Source organism: Elgaria multicarinata, chromosome 9 (genome assembly GCF_023053635.1).
Source record: "Elgaria multicarinata webbii isolate HBS135686 ecotype San Diego chromosome 9, rElgMul1.1.pri, whole genome shotgun sequence".
In the NCBI taxonomy this organism is placed as follows: Eukaryota; Metazoa; Chordata; class Lepidosauria; order Squamata; family Anguidae; genus Elgaria; species Elgaria multicarinata.
This window is the reverse complement of record NC_086179.1, coordinates 15,615,355-15,629,008: the sequence shown is the minus strand read 5'-3', so window position 1 is coordinate 15,629,008 and position 13,654 is coordinate 15,615,355. Positions and strand designations below refer to the sequence as shown.

At 41.4% G+C, this 13,654-nt stretch overlaps 1 protein-coding gene across 6 annotated transcripts in view; it reads left to right on the top strand.

The window, feature by feature from the left end:
• Nucleotides 1–8,895, top strand: part of PLEKHA5 (pleckstrin homology domain containing A5) — a 210,163-nt gene extending 201,268 nt beyond the window's left edge. For all 6 annotated transcript variants that reach the window (XM_063134807.1, XM_063134812.1, XM_063134810.1 and 3 more), the window contains 5 exons: nt 1,137–1,346; nt 2,555–2,707; nt 3,294–3,397; nt 5,298–5,446; nt 8,010–8,895. In XM_063134807.1, the coding sequence (XP_062990877.1) occupies nt 1,137–1,346; nt 2,555–2,707; nt 3,294–3,397; nt 5,298–5,446; nt 8,010–8,044 (651 nt within the window). In that variant the 3' untranslated portion in view covers nt 8,045–8,895. The remainder of the gene's footprint in view (nt 1–1,136; nt 1,347–2,554; nt 2,708–3,293; nt 3,398–5,297; nt 5,447–8,009) is intronic.
• The last annotated feature ends 4,759 nt before the right edge of the window (nt 8,896–13,654 follow it).

The following is a 13,654-nucleotide window of genomic DNA, read 5'->3' as shown; positions in this document are numbered from 1 at the left end:
GCAGAAAACAATTTTATTGATGGAAAGCCTGATGCGTTTCGGCCTCTTTCATTATTGTTCGGTCTTCTTCAAAGGGTTGTAATAACGTCTGCAGAGATTTTTTTTACAACAGATTGTGCTGTAAACACAGTCACCAGTTGGGCTTTTCATCAATAAAATTGTTTTCTGCATCCTGAGACTATTCTTTCTCTGTGTGTTTATTTTCAATGCTCCACCAGCGTGCTCTTACACCACTGTCCAGTATAGTGTAAGAGCATTGTGCAAAGCCCTTCCTTCGCACAAAATTCAATAGGAGTGTGACAGTAGGAATGGGAAGACTTAGAAACAACTTCATTCCATTCAGAAAGGGATTGGATCCCCAGATTTCCACCTGCCGCAGACGTGTTGTTTTTTACAATGTCCAATGGGCACTTGCATTTTGTATAGCATATCTCTCAAAATATTCAGTGTGCAAAATATGCAGTAAGGCTCCCATACTGTATAGCCCTTGGTTGCATGTTTATCATGCATTTGAATGGTCTTCCCGACTTTACCCAAAAAACCCCCACATCTGATCCATGGTGGAATATTGAAAACCAGTCTCTTAAAGGCACCGCACCCCTCTCTGCCCCACCCTTGGCAACATCAGTAGCATTTCAGTCACCATGATCAGAACTACCCTAGCACAATGTTATGCATGTGACATTTAACAGAACTTTTCATAATGGGGTCGTGACTTATTGGAGGAAAAACCAATTTTCACACAAAATATAATGCCTTCACCACATCAGTGCAACCCGTTCTGTGTGTCATCAGAGATCTGGAGGGAGTCAGTTTGGCATTATTGTAGTAAACAACTTGTAGTTCTCCAAGGCTATCAATGAGTCTTTTATACGGTGCGCTGCGAATAGCGGCAGTGATGTTTGTGAGGTTTCTCTCAGTGCAATGTATTACGTAGATGGAAACCTTTGTGACTTAAATTTTATAGCCTTGCACACTGTGTCATTAGCCTTGTCGCTTCATGTTCTACCGCCTTCAAGGTTTGGGCAACCGTGCAATACATCTCATCATAGCAGAGGAGAAGTGCGCCCTGCAAACATCGTTTCCCTTTTGGAAGTGTTTTTTTTTTTTAACATTTCCTTTCCTTTCCTTTCAAGGAAAGGCCGAGAAGTGCAGTGGAACAGTTATGCTTGGCAGAAAGTACTCGCCCTCGAATGACTGTGGAGGAGCAGATGGAAAGAATAAAGAGACATCAACAGGCCTGCCTGAGGGAAAAGAAGAAAGGACTGAATATTATTGGCATCTCAGATCTAACTCCTTCACAAAGCCCATCCCTTGTTAGAGAGAATCCTTTTAAGTTGCCCCAGGTATGTCTCACGTTCACTTTTGTTCACGAGCACAACTCACGACAGACAGAAGCTAAATCAAGCGGAGGTTATGGCTGAGGACTGATTGTTGTGCTGTGTGCTGCTTGGGGAACCGAGCAGGAGTGTGGCAGAGTTCCTTACGGCCAGTGGAAAAGCCAGTTTCTCTCACTCCAGGCTGGCGGAGTTTTCCTTCCAGTAGAGCCAAGGAAAATGTTGGCTTAGAGTGGAATTAGAAAGTATTATTTATTTATTTCATTTCATTTCATTTCATTTCATTTATATACCGCCCCGTAGCTGAAGCTCTCTGGGCAGTTTACAAAAGTTAAAAACAGTAAACATTAAAAAAGTATACAGAATTTAAAACCATCAAAAATATAAGAACTACAGTATAAAAACAACAGTATCCACTTAAAAAAACAGTTCTGGGGTCTGTTAAAAAACAAACTTAGCGTTGTTAAATGCTGTTAAATGCCTGGGGGAAGAGAAAAGTCTTGACCTGGCGCCGAAAAGATAACAGGGTTGGTGCCAGGCGAGCCTCATCGGGGAGATCATTCCAGTCAGGGGGGCCACCACCGAAAAGGCTTGTTGCCATCCACCGAGCTTCCCTCAGAAGGAGGACCTTAGATGTTGAGCGCAGTGCACGGGTAGGTTCATGTCGGGTGAGGCGTTCCATCAGGTATTGTCCCAAGCCATGTAGGGCTTTATAGGTCAAAACCAGCACCTTGAATTGGGCTCGGAAACATATAGGCAGCCAATGCAAGCTATTGGTGTTGACATAAGCCTCCACTGATCTTCGAGGAATATTGGGAGACCATTTGGGCTTGGAGCAATCCTCCTGCTCCTCAGGAAGATGGGCATCTTCACCCTTTTTGAAATGACATGAACATAATTTTAGCATAATTCTTAATGCTAAATGTTTAGGAGAACCTAATGTGTGCCTGAAATGCTTGTTTACCAGTGTTCCCATTAGTCAGTATGGGCCTTTCCCAAATACTGAGGAAAGTCTCCTTTGTCTGACACACAGGAAAAATGTGGGTCATTACACATTCCCATGCTGTAGGTATGTGTGCGCAGTGACCACCCGTATGCACAGAACGATTCTCATGTAACACACATGTTTTCCTTGCTTGTTTTCCACTAGGATGTTAACTTATTTCCTAGATAACCTGCACCTATCATTTATCTCTTTTGTTCACTGTTTTCTCCAGAACCAAAGGAAGGATGATTTTGTATGCATTACCAAGGAATTAGAATATGCCATGAGAGTGAATGATGTGGGCGAAAGCCATCAAAATTGTTCGGAAGATGCTCCTTGGCTGAAAGAAAATGCAAATGAACATAGTGGTGGTTTTATTACACAGGTACTGCTTTCTCTTTAGTACAGGAAAATACACGCGCACACTCATAACTTGCTTAATTAATTGTATATCTATACAATTTTGGCACTCTCTTTCAAATCTTTTTCCTTTATTTTAGGGTTCTTATCGGAGAGCAAGCTTTCCAAAATGCCACAATTATAATTTGGGTTGATATGGATCAGTGGCTGTTGTTGGAAAGACAATCCAAAGTTCAGATGGACCAAAATTAACTATAAAAAAAGAAGAGATGAAATCTCAAGAGCATACAAAAATACCTCGGTGGTTTAAAAAGAGATACATTTTAAGACATGCTGGGCCAATAAACGCTTTATTTTTGGGCACTGTTGAGATTTCATCTTCCCCTTTTTTCCTTGATGTTGGTATCTTGCCTCTTCCGGTTTCTCCAAAATTAACTGGGCTCTTTCATTAGAGCCTAGTTTAAAAACCGCACTGAGTTACTGATGTAGGACTATGGTCAAATCGCTCATTTCACAGAAAGAATTTTTTTCTATGTACTCATATCTTCCATTTAGTTCCATGCATAATTAACAGTTACGATTTCCTTTTTTTTCCTTTTACCTTCTCCCAGTTACCAAAAAATGAAAACCAGGTGTCTTCAGATGCGTTAGAGCCAAAGGACGGGAATCTTGAACAGGCACCTGAAATAGAAAAGTCTCAAGATGCTAACAGCAGGTAAAGTAAAGGTATTTCATTAGTAACAGCAGACATTTTGGTTTTGCATAAAAACCAACAGTTAATCTGAAATGGATCTTGCAAACTTGGTGGATGATTCAGCCCTTTCCCACATCTGTCAAATTCTCCCCTCATTATCAGTCCCTAAGCTGTGCCTAGCACAGATGGCAGAATGGATGGTTGTCCTTTCTGTACATTTTTGAGCTGTTGCTTTTGATACCTGAAATGCATTATATAACAGGCTTCAAATACTTGGCTTTTAACATTGTCCAGTTTATTTCTGGCTCGCCAGCTAATTTTTTAAATATTTTATTTGCTGTCAAGTCGAGGATTTAAAGAGGTTTCACGTGTATTAAAAACCCACGTAGGCTATTACAGACAATTTACCTGGCACAAAAAAACCACAGTGTATTATCCTCAAAGTTCTGAAATTGTCTTTTCAATTTGTCTTTTGAAAACGGTAGTATAATAAAGCAATCAAACCCATTCCATTTCTGATGAGTAAAAAAACAAGGCTAGAATCCAGACAAGTCCATGTACACCAGCAAAACACTTCTGTGTGTGCTTCGAAGACAAGTGATTTTTCTCTTCTGGCTGCACACTACATCCTGCTCCATAGTAATGACTTCTCTACCGTGCTTCAGGAATGACTTTTCAGGTGGGGGTAGGGGTGTATGATGGGCTAAGGTAGGAAAAGGAGGCCTAAAAAGCTTTGGTGAACAAGCAGCCCCTCTGAAACTCCTCAAATCTTTTAAGACTCCAAACCAGTTCCCCATCCTGCCCTCCACATGCTTTTGGACTTACAACTCAAGATTTTTTTTTTTTTGGTGTTCATACATTACTTAGAAATTTCTTTCATGTAAGCGGTTCATACATATAGTTCCAATCAACCCCTGCTTACCATGGCCTGCGGCAGCGTATGATGACAATTATAGTCACAGTACGACAATGGAACCATTGACCTGGGGAGGTTGTGGGCTCTCACACACTAGACGCCTTCAAGAGGCAGCTGGACAACCATCTGTCGGGGATGCCTTGAGGTGGATTCCTGCATTGAGCAGGGGGTTGGACTCGATGGCCTTATAGGCCCCTTCCAACTCTACGATTCTATGATAAATACCTGGAAGGCACCAGGCTGGGAAAGGCTGGTCTACCCACCATGTGAATCTGCCCTTACATTAAGACCACCTACAGAGGCCTCCAGGTGTCTCACCCTATAGAAGCAAGTCTGTTCTCTACAGGGACCAGAGCTTTCTCTTCTGAGGCACATCCATCCGTTATACACTTTCTGACGCTCACCAAACAAGCCCTTCAGCTTTGGAGTTTTGCCAGTGGCATCTATGGTTTATTTACTACATTTGGCTGTCGCTGTATTTGTTTTGAGGTGTGTGAGAGTTCGTTACATTGTTGTTTTAGTATAATTATAAGCCTAGAAGGGTGGAAAGTCGAAGTACAAATGTTTGAGATAAATATAAATCAGTTGTTGCTAATAGTATTTATTCATCAACCGTCCTCCTTCTTTTCCCCTCCTGCACGGACAGATGCACAAAGGGGCACTTGCCAAACATCGCTTGACATGAATGATTTCTCCTTTAACTCTTCTTGAGCACTTTGCTTTGATCACGCTCAGGATGGATAAGGAGGGGAAAGACTTCTTAAGCTGATTTATTTGGACTCCTGAAGTCTTTCAGATGTAAAAACATGAAGTAGAAAGCAATTTTTAATGCCCTCTTTCTCCCCCAAAAGCATACGTTTTAAAGATTGGGTTACGTGATCTCATAATCCTATATACATCACAGTATTTTGGTATTACAGGCGTTTTTGAAGTTGTATACAATATCAGTTAACCTAATTAGAAGTTAGTGGAAACTCTAAACGTAGATCTTTCCCCAACCCCCAGCCTAAAGGATGAGGCCCCAGTTGTAAACCACAAACCTGAAAGCAGCACAGACGAGAGTGAAGAAACCAGCATTCAAGAGCAGCAGGAGGATGCTATTTCTCCCTTTGAGATACCAGCACAGACATCAAGAGGAAACGCCACAGCAACAGGTTTGACTTCGTATACATAGGCTGTCGAAACGTGCTGTGGCACCATGTACTGCAGTTATACTTCCAAATAAAGTGTTAAAAGTAAATGTCTAAAATAAATCTAACTCCTGATAGGCAGCACAGCCACCTCTCACAGGCTTCTGGCACAGATCAGCGATGCCATTTTAATTGGAGGCCTAGTGCAAGGCCCATAAAGGTTGCTGGGGTGCTACTTCAAACATCTAAGATAACAGTCCGGATTTTATCCAAGTAAATAATTTGGAATGTCCAGGCGCTCTTAGAATCTGTCTTATCTTAGGGTCCACTATTCTCCAACTATCTTATGTTAGGGTCCACTATTATCTTAGGGCCCACTATTATCTTAGGGTCCACTATTATTATCTTAGGGCCCACTATTATCTTAGGGTCCACTTATCTTAGGGCCCACTATTATCTTAGGGCCCACTATTATCTTAGGGCCCACTATTATCTTAGGGTCCACTATTCTCCATCTATCTCAAAATATTGTTCTGACTAGCAGCAGATATCCAGGGCCTTCCCCATCACCTACTACCTGATCCTTTTAAAGATGAGCAAGGGACGGAGCATGAGACATTCTGCATTGAAAGCATGTGCTCGACCACTGAGCTACCTATAGGTCCCTCCAGATGTTTTGGACTTCAACTCCCATCAGCGACAGACCACATGGCCCATAGTCTGGAATGTTCAGAATTGTAGGACTCCAAGTTGGGGAAACCTGTAGTGGGGCATTGCAGGGATCTTCATTGGGACCAGTGCTATTCATGATTTGGAGTGAGCAGTGAAGTAGCCACGTTTGTAGATGCCACTCAAGTGCGCAGCAGAGGTTTGTTAGGGAAGGGACTGAAAATAATAAATCTGTCAGTATCGTAATGCCTTTATACAAATTTATGTTATGGCTGAATTTGGAATACTGTGTTCTGGTCATCCCAACTCAAAAAAGATATTGTTGAATTTGAAAAAGTGCAGAAAAATGTAGCCAAAGTGAGCAAAGAGTTGATGCGCTTTCCTTGCAAGGCAGGCTAAAGAGTTTGGGGCTATTTAGTTAAAAACTAAAGAAAAAGGAAGGAAGGACCAGGAGAGGGGCAGAGATACATGATGATAGTATTTTATATAAGTGTTTGCATGGAGTGAAGGAAGTAGATACCCCTCATTAATTTATGGAAGTCACATCCACAGGATGTGGTAGATGTGGCTTTAAAATTGGATAAATTCATGGAGGTTAATTCTGAGAGTGGCAGACCACTGGGAAACAAGATGCTGAATGAGATGGACCTTGGGTCTGGTCCAGCAGGGCTGCTTTTTGGTTACATTTACTTCAGACAACTGGTGTGAACTCACAGCATCAAATTCTCCTCTATACTAAATCAAACAGTCAAAAAATCCCTAGTCTGGCTTTCTCCCTGACATGCTACTTTTTTATGTATAGGAAGATGTGGAGGGGGGCGGGGGCGGCGCTATGTTGTGTAGAGGACCATTCCATCAGGTGAGCCTCCACCTGCAGTCTGACATGGTACAGCCCCAACAGAAGTGTGGCACCCCAGAGAGAAGTAGGCCTGAGACAGTAGGCAGACTCAACACACTTTCGCATTTCACCGAGAATTCAGGACTTCATCCCTAAACCTGGAAGACGGAAAATCAGTGTCCCCACTTCCCATGAGTGTGGTGGCTCCTTTTTTTCTCATTATTTTCTGGGGAAAGACTTTCTTTAGAGTGACTGCAGCCCTCTTGAAATGACTTGTAGTTTGACTACATAATTTGGCTTGAAGTCTCTAAACTTTGGCTGTGTATTTTGTCACCATTTTCGTTGATACTTAAAAAAAACAGTTTATCAAACAGAGGCCTCTTTTCATATCCTATTTTCCCCATGGAAAAGCCCTCCTTTCCCCCCAGCTTCCCTCACTGCTTACCCAGCTCCATCTGGCTAATTAGAGCTTGGAGAAGGTTGTTATTATTATTTATTACATTTATATACCGCCCCATAGGCGCTCTCTTGGCGGTTTAGAAATATCAAAACATAAAAAGCATAAAAACAGACAATATCCATTTAAAACTACTATTCTAGGATCAGTTAAGAAAAAATACTCAGCATATGCTGTTAAATGCCTGGGAGAAGAGAAAAGTCTTGACCTGGCGCTGAAAAGATAACAATGTTGGCGCCAGGCGAGCCTCATTGGGGAGATCGTTCCATAATTGGGGGGGCCACCACTGAAAAGGCCCTCTCCCTGGTTGCCATCCTTCGAGCTTCCCTTGGAGTACGCACCTGGAGGAGGACCTTAGAAGGTTCATGTCCTTATCTCTGACCTGTTATAAAGAAGGATGTTTCTTTATCTCAGTTACCTAGGGAGGTTGTGGGCTCTCCCACACTAGAGGCCTTCAAGAGGCAGCTGGACAACCATCTGTCGGGGATGCTTTAGGGTGGATTCCTGCATTGAGCAGGGGGTTGGACTCGATGGCCTTGTAGGCCCCTTCCAACTCTGCTATTCTGTGATTCTTCCAGCGGCTTGTTTGTGATAAACAGAAATCTCCATCTTACCTTTTTCAGCTCTCCCAGCTTCTGCTGAAACGATTCATGGCTAACAAAATGGACCTATGAAAAGAAGAAGATATTGTACAGTCAATTTTATGAAATCTATGAAATTCATAGTTCTGATGCTTTTGACCATAGAGCATCGTTTTTATCACTTCATGGAAAATGTTTATTCCAAGAGAGCTTTAAATACCCCCCATGGTACCTTCAACAACTTGGAGATTGTTCTTCTGACACCAGCCTGCTGCTGTTGCTGCTGTGAATTCCATCCACATAACCAAGAGTTCTTTTTTAATGTGCGGCCTACAATCGGAACCTTCACCAGTGCATTTTCCCTGGTGTTTGGTTTTTAATTATGGATTCAATTAAGTTTGTTTCCTTTTTAGCCTTCTTCATTGGTTACTTTTACAGATCACCACTTAAACCTCATTTCTGCTTTTAAAAATGGATCATGTATTGTTTCCACCTTTTGATTTGTAAATGTTTTATTCTCTATTTAAAATGTGCCATTTTTTTTTTCATTCTTGCCGGGTTAAGGTGTGCCCTATTTCTGCTCTGTAATTATTTCTCGGTCAAGTTGCAATGTCAGTTACTGCCATACTGTCGTCAACATATACATGAATGTTAGTGTTTACTTTTTTGCTTTTAAAAATAATAATGAAGGGATAGGGACCTTGAGGAACTGGGCTCTTCCTCGGTTGGAGTAGGGTGTGTACAGCAATAAGCAAGTATTCAGTTCCCAGTTAGGTTTGTGTACAAATGTAATTATGTTCATTGTGTATATATTATACAATGAGCACAACCAATGTAAGTATAAGAACCCACTTACTATTGTTCAAATGCAAATGTTCATATCTCATTTCTTTTATATCATGTTATAAATAAATGTTGATGTTCTTAAGCAATTGTGCCAATGTTATTTCCTCCAGCAAGGAAAGTCTTACCTAGAGTAAAGAAAGTCTTAATGGAAATAGGAACTGGATGAGAATGATCTCATAAAGCTCAAACGCATAAGGTCCCGTTCCAGTCCACATTTGACTGAGAAGTGGATTGTGTTCACTCTGGACTCGTTAACGAGAGATAAGGATCCAGTTAAATCATGAGGCTTAATGCCTATACACACAAACACACCCACACACACACACACACCACGCTGCTTTGTGACATTTTCCAAAGCAAAAGAATGGCCTTATGGTTAAGCTGGATCATTTGGAGATCGCTGTGGGTGACACAAGTGGCTCATTTAATCATGGTATGCCTTTATTTGTGACGACATTCTGATTCTTCTGTTTTCACATTCTTACATCGATTAGAACAGTAAATGTTGACTTTTCTGTGAAAAGGTTTGAGTAAAGTCAGTGTTAGTTCGTGGGAGGTGTTATTGTCTGATTTAGGATGCAATCCTATGCATGGGTAGGCAGAAAAAGTCCTACAACTCCCAGCATCCTTTTAGCCAGTCATGCTGGCTGCATCATGCTCGGAATTGTAGGACTGGGTCTGTCTAAACTTCCATTGGATTGCGCCCCTACTATGCCAAGCTATACCTTTAACAAAGGTAGGATAATGTCATTACAGAAGCAATTCTGGGGCACATCAGAGCACAGAATCAAACAGGTAAGAGGGTTAGTTTCCAAAGTTGAATATCTTTGGGGCAACAGAACACAGAAAGTGTCAAATTAGATTGTCAGGGGTTCAAGGGATGTCAAGACCTTGGTTAAAGGCAAAATGCTGGATCAAAGGCTAATGGGAAATAGCTCTTTTTAAGGAATTGCCAACTGCCTCATGCTACTTGTGTTTGGATACTAGGATGTTGCCTTGTAGCTGAACGCTGGCTGCTTCAGTGAGGCAGTCCAGTCCCTTAAAGTGTGGGTGTTGGCTGGGCAAGTGTTTGATTTTGCCAGAGTCCTTGGCTCCACTTCAAACATGGCAGGGCAGTCCAAACTTGGGGAAAGAGTTAAGAAACAGGCACAGCAGACAGCATAACAAGAGATAATTAACTGAGCAAGAGTATTCTAAAGAAAACGTAATACATCTCCACAAATCTCCACTGATCCACGACGGGTCACCCAGCTTTTAGCCCACAAGGAGGTTGTGAGGATAACATGGGAGGAAGTGTGTGCCCTACTCCAAGCTCCTTGGAGGATGGGATACAGATTGAAATGAAATGGTAGAATTGCCATTTCACCTTTTTCATTTGTTTTGGAGTGGAAAGCTTACATATGTTGAGTAAGCATCTGTCTGAAAATGATGTTCTGCCTGAACAGGGCAAAAGTGTGGGAGTAGCCATTTTGTTCTGCCTTTGATTTCACTCTAATAATTCATGTTTCAATTCATTCTAGATTTTGCTGGCCTCTGCATGAAATACATCCAATTCTATCACTTAAAATTACTTACCATTAATTCTGAACCAGACTGGTTAATTATTTAAATGAAATTATCTTGCAATAAGCCAGGAACACTGAAAATCAAATCCATACTCCATTTCTAATTTAGCTTAATTCTCAAAATAACTGAAATGTCTTATTGAATAGCCAGTATATATCATTCTCAAACCTCAGGGCACCATCCAAAATGCTAAGCACTTTAAAGCACATGCTTTAACTCTCCCATTTGACTGGATTGTCACCTTCAATATTTTCCATGTTGTAGTAAATACTAAAAAGTAATAATCTGAAAATTGAAATGATGATTAAATTATTCTAATCAGAAACCCCACGGTCTTCATTAGCAGCTATTCCACCTGGCAGTAGCAAGGCCTACGCCATCAGTTCAGCTGGGGCCAGCTGCCACTTGGAGTTCTCCTGCAAAACGGTCTCATTCAGTGACCATTCTGCCTGGGCATTTGACACAAGAATTGCTACATTAATTTGCTTGTTTGCCTGTTCCCTACTCATTCTTTTTCATATTGTGTCTATTAGATTATAAGCCTGTGTGCAGGACCTCTATGTTTAAACTTCTCCATAGTGGCTAGCAAATTTAGGTGTGTTATAAACAATAACATATTGCTCATATCATGCGAAGCTGAAAGACACAGTAGGTATGTCAAACCATGTAGGGTGTTTTTTTTATGTGTAATTAATTTCATGGCTGATAAGATTTGAAAGCGGGGAGGGATTTATGGTTACCAACTTGCACTTTTATCCTCTATCCTCTTACCAGCGCTCCAGTCAAAAATATGGTAAGAGATCATTCATGACTGAATTGTAGAACAATGGTAACCCTGAAATGAAGAACGGAAGGTTAATTATGTATACTAATACCTATCTCAGTTCTCCAAATCCCTGTACTTACATAGCCAAGATAGCACCATCTATGCATGAATGGAGGTATCAAAAGACTCAAGGAAACCCCCAGGATTTTCAGAAATACAAACAAAAAAACTTAGGAAGAAAGAATCCTTAGAGGAGGATCTTGGTGGAGGTTCTGGATATTCGTCATTAATTCAGAGAAGAGTAACGTTACTTGAATAAATCAACTGTACCAAACTTTTTTTGTTTTTTGAAAGGCTACTGCCTTGGTTTGTGAGATGCAACTATCTTCTAGAAGTGTGGTGTTCATAGTCCCATATTAATGCTGCTTTCCACAATTTTCAATGGTGAAAAATAACTAGCTGCCCCCTCCTCCTCCTCCTTCCTCATAAACTGTTAGCTTCCTTTAATTTTGCCTTGTCAAAATTTCTGTCCTTCACGTGTTTTTGAACATACTTAATGATTGTTGAGGCATGCTTTCGAGAACAAGAAAAGGCTTAAAACACCTGACTTGTGAAACTTCTCCATCTGTGAATGCCAAGTGTAGGGTGTCCTTAAAGTAAGTGATTGACTGCTTTATTGGTTTCTGCGCCATGCATACAAGAAGGGGATATTCTTTTCCAATTGAGTGACCCGTTGGGGTAGCGGGACACACGCTCTACAGATATTCATGCCCTTCAAAATCAATTACATCTTCCATCTGGAGCCATTGTTCTGAGGAAGCTGGCGGACATACTCCTTTCATACCCCACAGGCAAGCAAGTCCATCCCTTTAAAAAAAATCTGTATGTGCACTGGAATTGTTCTATTCCATAATGTTGCTTCATGTACAGGAAACACAAAAATGCATTGTGTTTTCTAACTAGTAAGTTGTAAGTCATTCTTGAATCTGAACATTATTTAGTCCACAGGTAGCTCAGCTGCTAACCCCTTGGTGGCACCCTAGATCAAACTAAGACTTGTGTTCATGGCAATAAGGTAACAGATGTGACTTATTTTCTAGGGTTGCCACCCCATTAAGGAAATCTTAGTTGAGGGTTCGTAGATTTGATTCAACCTGAATAAATCATACTTCGTTTTCAGCAAGCTTACCCTGTGTTCATTTTCTTACTTAGAATGGAATGCCTCTTCAGAAAATACTTGCCATCTACAGTTTTTAGAAGTATTTCCACTTTTTTTTAATCTACTGACCAATCATTAATAAAACCAGTCTTCCCAAACTTGGTGTCCTCCAGATGTGTTGGACTACAAGTCCTATCATCTCGAGTCACCATGGCCACACAATTGGAAGGCACCAGGTTGGGGAATGCTGGTCTAAACATTGCAACTGATTTATGTCTATGCTGTCTTTTTCACTCCCAAGTATCTTACAGTGGCAGACATGGGTTTTATCCCATTTTAACCTCACAAAAATGTGGTTAGAGTGTCAGCACAGAGGCCAGGGTTAACTGATACGTTGTTATTCACATAATTCGGCCTTGCGTGATTTTGCTGTTCTGAATCAGTGCCTGCTCAGTCCAGACAAGATGAGAGGTACTATTTCTGCGTTGTTCATCTTCATGGCTACGTGTTGTTCAACGTGTTCTGGAGAGTGTTACACTCCCCTTAAAGGAGCAGCTTCATAGTTTGGGGATGCTAATTTATTTCCAGTAGCCAAAATACTTTGGCTACTGGAAATAAAATAAATAATTTTTTTTAAATAAATAAATAAATAAATAAATAAATAAATAAATAAATAAATGAATGTATGTTAGAGTGGAAGTGTAGTGATGGGATGGGAGCCAGCTTGGAACTGTGCCATGGCAGGAGTAGTCTTTTGGTGCTTATCCTTCCTGTGGTTCTGATCCAAATTGGGAGGGGCACACCTGCTCTTTTCAGTGGGAGGAAAGTGTTAAAACCTGCTCTCTCTCTCTCTCTCACTCAGTCACTCTCATTCACACACACACACACACACACACACTAGTTCCATTGTAGTCTCAGCCTCATACACACTTACTTGCAAATCCAAATGACATGAAAAACAGCACATCTAGTTTGGCCTTAAGACTGGGGAGACGTGAGTTCAAATCCCCCCTCAGCCATGAAGGTCCAGACTGGGGCAGACTGGGCCCTTGGGTGAGATGACCAGGGTTCCATTCCCCTCAGGAGGAGGGGAGTTCTGTCTCTGAGGCAAAGGCTGGGCAACCATCTAGCCCCCACGAGCATTGTCGTCTCAACAGGCAGGCCAATAAAGCTCCTTTAAGGTAAAGAACTCAAAATACAAAGAAGGACTCCTCAAGAGGAAGAGACTCCTCAGGCACAAGGCCAGTGTCATGTCTAGCTCTGCTCTTGGGTTGGGGGAAGGAGTTTCAGGTGATCAATCAGAATCAGACTGAAGTAGTGGGGGAGGCAGTTCTCACGGGCTCTTCACCA